The following is a 7,096-nucleotide window of genomic DNA, read 5'->3' as shown; positions in this document are numbered from 1 at the left end:
CCGCTTGGTGATCTGCTTGTTCATCGTTGGTGCCGGGTCGCTTATGCATGCAGGCCAATATGGACAATCTCGTTCATATTAGCATGCACTGCTATGGAGCCGGGTGATGGGAAACTTCACTCCTACCCGTCACCTCCCCCCCACCGCCGGGTCGCCCATCTGCCATCGGGCGGTGGGTCGCCTGATGTGTAGGGCCCATAACCTTCTGTTCCACACTCACTGTCTACCCCACCTGTGTCACACCTGTCTGTCTGCCGACCAGTTCAGAATGTAAGCTCTCACGAGCAGGGCCCTCTTCCCTCATGTGCTTTTCCATCTCTTACTAAAACCATCTTCAACGGGACCAAATCCCGTGGTTTTCTGCCACCCTGATACTTATTTCAGTGCCGTCTGCTGATGCAGCCATGTTTATGTACCCCGTACTTTTTGTCATAGCAGCAGCATCACTGAGTAAGGGGCCGCTGTATGTAGGATGTATGTCTGCTGCTGTATGTATGTGCATAAGGGGGCCTCATACTATATAAGACGTGTGTCTGACTGTACAACATCCTTGCAATAATCTTCCATGGGGTAACATACCAGAGACTGGAGCCAGTTTATCCCCAGGGAATGTCCCTCGTGTGTGTGTGGACAGTCCCTCAGCAAGTACCCTGGTTGATTTTGTACCACCTGCTGCACTGAAGACTCTCCATTGGAGAAGGTTGACTATATATTCATCAGCCCATTCCCCAGCTTGCTCAGGTGTTCCACAGTGGAGGCATGTCTTCCCTCAAGTAATTTCCCACAGGCTTCCCACGGCTGACCGGGAAACTCCTGGTAGGAAGCAGTCCCACCTTTATTCAGCTAGCTGAATTTGAGACAATAAGATTCTGCAGGGATCTGGAACTGAGCCAGCAATGCCTCCTTTATACAGGCGTAGACTCCACATTCCTTGGGAGTTAGGGCCCAGTAGGCTTCCAGAGCCCTGCCAGTGAGATTTGGCCCCAAGTACTTTGGCCATTCAGCTGGCTCTATCCCATGCACTCCTATGAGATTCTCAAAGATCTGGAGGCGTCAATGTCAGTTTTATTCTCTCAAAATGTGAGAACATCCTTAAATCTCAAGCGTCGCTTCTGTTCTTCAGGGTGACTCTAGAGTTTCACTGCCCGTAGTTGTACCCCTAATATTGCTTGAATCACTCCAGAGCTCTCCTGTGGGGTCGCACCTTCACCTAGCACCCACAGCCAGCTCTGCAGTAGAGCGGGAGTCGCGGTGGTTGACTCCGGTAACCAACTAGAAGCGCTTCCACTGCCTGTTGGTCCCTCTTCATCATCACTCAGGTGGTCGGGATTCTTTGGGTGCGCCCGAACACACTCCAACCACAATACCAGAGTCTCCTGGGTCTCAGTCCTATCATAAGCAATTCCCTCTATCCTGCAAAATCCTTGCACATGAGCTTTCTGGGCTGTCTGTCTCCTGGCATTCCCCCAATGGCCGCAACTCCTGACTCTCCATGCTTATATTGTACAATATTATCATTGCTTCTACTCACGCCTTCGGAATGGCTGGAGGAACTGTGTGATATCCCACCGCTAGCCGCCAAATGTGAGGATAACGGGTGACCTGGGTATCCTGGGGTTCAGGGATCACACAGCGGAGCGGGTTACAATGAAGAAAAGGTGAGCTTTATTCAAGGAGACCCAGAAATCCACCGAATAGTAAGCAGAATTATACTAATAAAGTCCACTCAGAGTAAAACAAAGTCCAGTCCTATGGGACTTCTTCAATTTAAGAACACAGAACATATAAGGTTAACTCTTTAATTTCTAACATGCAGGCAATTCCTAGAAGTCCCTCTCCCTTGCCTCCTCACATGCACTACAAGGACGATGATGCATATGTAGAACATAAGTCTGTAAGTGCACCTGCATGGAAGCACAAAAACTGGGAGTCTTGGATACTCCGTCCCGCATTCCTAATACTTCTTCCTACAAATGGACCTTAACTTCTTTACAGGAGGAAAACAGATGGATGAATTCTCCAATGAGTCTCCGGCAAGGCTTGTAGAGGGGAGCACACATGGTAACATGGTATGGTAGTGTTCCCCTCCTAGGAATTTGGCAGGGCAAGGCGCGGCACCCTGTTAAAACAGCCTAGCGTGAACACTAGTATACTTACTTCTACTCATGTCTAGGTTGGAGTAAATACAGAGCATTGCATGTTTTCCTCTTTTACTGATTATTTATGTGTACTTTTGAGTTATTTCTATAGAACCAGCATATCCCGTTACACTGTACAATAGCCATAGTGCTGACGTTTTACAGGACAGAAACCGTTTTAGACCAGGGTTGGTTGGGGTGTCCTGGAGCAGCCAGAGCTGGGACTCGTCTCCGGTAGAATAAGCCAGGTGCAGCCTGGAATCACTGGAAGACAGAATTTCCAGCAGCATTACAGGGAGGGCTTCCATCCTGCTGCCCCCACCCCATGGGCTTGGACCCGGAGATGCAGCTATCTATCACCCACTGGACACACCAGGTTGGTAAAACATTTTTAATACATTAATGCACTTGTATATAAACACCTCTATATATTCATTATATAAATAGTTACCCCATCATGTGAATCCCAGAGGGAGGAAGGGGGTCCAGCCATACAGCACCTTGTCCATGTGTACCACCAATGAGCGGAGTACACAGAAGAGGTGATGGAAGCCTATGATGGAGTGATGTCATCTCTCGGTACTGTGGGATAGTCACCTATAATAACCTGCTGCCAGCTCATAGTGGCTCCCAGTCCTGTATTCCTAGATGTTCTATCTATCCCAGGTGGCTCACAGTCCTGTAATCCTAGATGTCCTATCTGTCCCAGGTGGCTCACGGTCCTGTAATCCTAGATGTCCTACCTATCACAGGTGGCTCACATTCCTGTAATCCTAGATGTCCTATCTATCCCAGGTGGCTCACAGTCCTGTAATCCTAGATGTCCTATCTATTCCAGGTGGCTCATAGTCCTGTATTCCTAGATGTCCTATCTAATCCAGGTGGTTTATAGTCCGGTCATCCTAGTTGTCCTATCTTTTCCAGGTGGCTCATAGTCCTGTAATCCTAATTGTCACATCTATCCCAGGTGGCTCATAGTCCTGTCATCCTAGATGTTCTCTCTATCCCAGGTGGCTCATAGTCCTGTAATCCTAGATGTTCTCTCTATTACAGATGGCTCATAGTCCTGTCATCCTAGATGTTCTCTCTATCCCAGGTGGCTCATAGTCCTGTAATCCTAGATGTCCTATCTATCCCAGATGGTTTATAGTCCTGCAATCCTAGATGTTCTATCTATCCCATGTGGCTCGCATTCCTGCAATCCTAGATGTCCTATCTAATCCAGGTGGTTCATAGTCCTGTAATCCTAGATGTTTTCGCTATCCCAGGTGGCTTGCAGTCCTGTAATCCAAGATGCCCTATCTATCCCAGGTGATTTACAGTCTTGTAATCCTAGATATCCTATCTATCCCAGGTGATTTATAGTCCTGTAATCCTAGATGTCCTATCTAATCCAGGTGGCTCATAGTCCTGTAATCCTAGATGTTCTCTCTATTACAGGTGGCTCATAGTCCTATAATCCTAGATGTTATCTCTATCCCAGGTGGCTCATAGTCCTGTAATCCTAGATGTCCTATCTATCCCAGATGGTTTATAGGTGGTCATTCCGAGTTGATCGCAAGCTGAATTTGTTCGCAGCGCAGTGATCAGGCTAAAAATCGGCAGTTCTGCGCATGCGTATACGGCGCAATGCGCACGCGCGACGTACGGGCACAACGAACGATGTAGTTTTACACAGGGTCTAGCGATGCATTTCAGTCGCACTGCTTGCCGCAGAGTGATTGACATGAAGTGGGCGTTTCTGGGTGGCAACTGACCATTTTCTGGGAGTGTGCGGAAAAACGCAGGCGTGGCTGGGCAGGTTTGTGACGTCAAATCCGGAATTGAACAGTCTGAAGTGATCGCAAGCGCCGAGTAGGTTTTGAGCTACTCTGAAACTACACAAAAACTTTTTGCAGGCGCTCTGCGATCCTATCGTTCGCACTTCTGCTAAACTAAAATACACTCCCAGTGGGCGGCGGCATAGCGTTTGCACTGCTGCTAAAACTAGCTAGCGAGCGATCAACTGGAATGACCCCCATAGTCCCACAATCCTAGATGTTCTATTTATCCCAAGTGGCTCGCATTCCTGCAATCCTAGATGTCCTATCTAATCCAGGTGGCTCATAGTCCTGTAATCCTATATTTTTTTCGCTATCCTAGGTGGTTTGCAGTCCTGTAATCCTAGATGCCCTATTTATCCCAGGTGATTTATAGTCCTGTAATCTCAGATATCCTATCTATCCCTGTAATCTCAGATATCCTATCTATCCCAGGTGATTTATAGTCCTGTAATCTCAGATATCCTATCTATCCCAGGTGATTTATAGTCCTGTAATCTCAGATATCCTATCTATCCCAGGCGATTTATAGTCCTGTAATCTCAGATATCCTATCCATCCCTGTAATCTCAGATATCCTATCTATCCCAGGCGATTTATAGTCCTGTAATCTCAGATATCCTATCTATCCCTGTAATCTCAGATATCCTATCTATCCCAGGTGATTTATAGTCCTGTAATCTCAGATATCCTATCTATCCCAGGCGATTTATAGTCCAGTAATCCTAGATGTTCTCTCTATTCCAGGTGGTTCACAGTCCTGTCATCCTAGATATTATCTCTATCCCAGGTGGTTCATAGTCCAGTAATCCTAGATGTCGTAGCTATCCCAGGTGGCTCGCAGTCCTGTAATCCTAGATGTCCTATCTATCCCAAGTGTCTCATAGTCCTGTAATCCTAGATGTTCTCTCTATCCCAGGTGGTTCATAGTCCAGTAATCCTAGATGTTCTCTCTATCCCAGGTGGCTCGCAGTCCTGTAATCCTAGATGTTCTCTCTATTACAGGTGGCTCATAGTCCTGTAATCCTAGATGTTCTATCACAGGTGGCTCATAGTCCTGTAATCCTAGATATTATCTCTATCCCAGGTCGTTCATAGTCCTGTAATCCTAGATGTTCTATCACAGGTGGCTCATAGTCCTGTAATCCTAGATATTATCTCTATCCCAGGTCGTTCATAGTCCTGTAATCCTGGATGGATCCAGTATATTCTCTTTGTTTGTAAATATTCTAGATCAATGTCCTGAAGGTGATCACATAATAGCTGCTGATGTCTACAGCTCTATCCAGTGGAATCCTAGATGTTTTAGGTCACGGTGCTGACATAAATATAACTATGATGATAATGTGAATATCGCAGATGTCTAATGTTCTGTCGGCTCCTGGTGGCTTCTAGATCTGTAATCCTAGATCCATGTTGTGTACCTAAATAAGAACATGCCCAATGTCCTAGTTCTATCTACTGCAGTAGGCTCTAGAGCTGGTATAGCCTCTCTGTGTTCCGGAAGTTACAGATCAATGTTCTGATGGCGGTCATATGTTGTGACTCCAGACGCTCCAATTACAGCCCAGTGTACTCCATGACCCCCCAATCCTCCTTCCTATGTACGCAGTCTATGGGGCTCAGACCTGCACGTATCGGATAATTTCACTCAGGTCATAGCCGGTCACAGCGAAGGAGGTTCCCTGAGGGTCGCAGAATCGGGCCCCGCATACCTGAGTGTCCGTCACACACTCCGAGTGACGGTGTGCTACCTGCATACAAGGAATGATCAGAAGAATAGAACAAGGTAAATGTCGGACACGATAACTAGTATCTGAGCACAGTAAAAGAAAACTCACCTCAATGGCACCAGTCTCCGCGCAGCGACTGAGCTGCCAGATCTGCACAAAGGAATCTTCTGCCCCAGACAGCAACTACAGCAAAAAAGGACAGAGGGACAGAGAGTAACATCATCCTGCAGGTACAATGTATGGAAAGACGTACATATAGACACACACATACATCTAGAGAGTAACATCACCCTGCAGGTACAATGTATGGAGTGACGATACATACAGACACACACATACATACATCCAGAGAGTGACATCACCCTGCAGGTACAATGTATGGAGTGACGTTACATACAGACACACACATACATACATCCAGAGAGCGACATCACCCTGCAGGTACAAGTATGGAGTGACGTTACATATAGACACACACATACATACATCCAGAGAGTGACATCACCCTGCAGGTACAAGTATGGAGTGACGTTACATATAGACACACACATACATCCAGAGAGTGACATCACCCTGCAGGTACAAGTATGGAGTGATGTTACATACACACACATACATACATCCAGAGAGTGACATCACCCTGCAGGTACAATGTATAGAAGGACGTTACATACAGACACACACATACATCCAGAGAGTGACATCACCCTGCAGGTACAATGTATAGAAGGACGATACATACAGACGCACACATACATCCAGAGAGTAACATCACCCTGCAGGTACAATGTATAGAAGGACGTTACATACAGACACACACATACATCCAGAGAGTGACATCACCCTGCAGGTACAATGTATAGAAGGACGATACATACAGACGCACACATACATCCAGAGAGCGACATCACCCTGCAGGTACAATGTATGGAGTGACGTTACATATAGACACACACATACATCCAGAGAGTAACATCACCCTGCAGGTACAATGTATGGAGTGACGTTACATACAGACACACACATACATCCAGAGAGTGACATCACCCTGCAGGTACAATGTATAGAAGGACGATACATACAGACACACACATACATCCAGAAAGTGACATCACCCTGCAGGTACAATGAATAGAAGGACGATACATACAGACGCACACATACATCCAGAGAGTAACATCATCCTGCAGGTACAAGTATGGAGTGACGGTACATATAGACACACATACATCCAGAGAGTAACATCACCCTGCAGGTACAATGTATGGAAGGACGATACATACAGACGCACACATACATCCAGAGAGTGACATCACCCTGCAGGTACAATGTATAGAAGAACGATACATACAGACGCACACATACATCCAGAGAGTGACATCACCCTGCAGGTACAATGTATAGA

General features: G+C 46.5%; 1 protein-coding gene across 1 annotated transcript in view; it reads right to left on the bottom strand.

The window, feature by feature from the left end:
• Positions 1-2,514: 2,514 nt before the first annotated feature.
• The window catches only part of WDR54 (WD repeat domain 54), an 82,706-nt gene continuing 78,124 nt past the window's right edge, over positions 2,515-7,096 (bottom strand). The window contains exons 7-8 of the mRNA XM_063957465.1: positions 5,800-5,874; positions 2,515-5,712 (exon numbers count right to left, since the gene is read on the bottom strand). Coding sequence (XP_063813535.1) covers positions 5,581-5,712; positions 5,800-5,874 — 207 coding nt within the window. The 3' untranslated portion in view covers positions 2,515-5,580. The remainder of the gene's footprint in view (positions 5,713-5,799; positions 5,875-7,096) is intronic.

Source organism: Pseudophryne corroboree, chromosome 1 (assembly GCF_028390025.1).
Source record: "Pseudophryne corroboree isolate aPseCor3 chromosome 1, aPseCor3.hap2, whole genome shotgun sequence".
In the NCBI taxonomy this organism is placed as follows: domain Eukaryota; kingdom Metazoa; phylum Chordata; class Amphibia; order Anura; family Myobatrachidae; genus Pseudophryne; species Pseudophryne corroboree.
The sequence above is the reverse complement of the archived record's forward strand: the minus strand, read 5'-3'. Positions and strand labels throughout refer to the sequence as shown.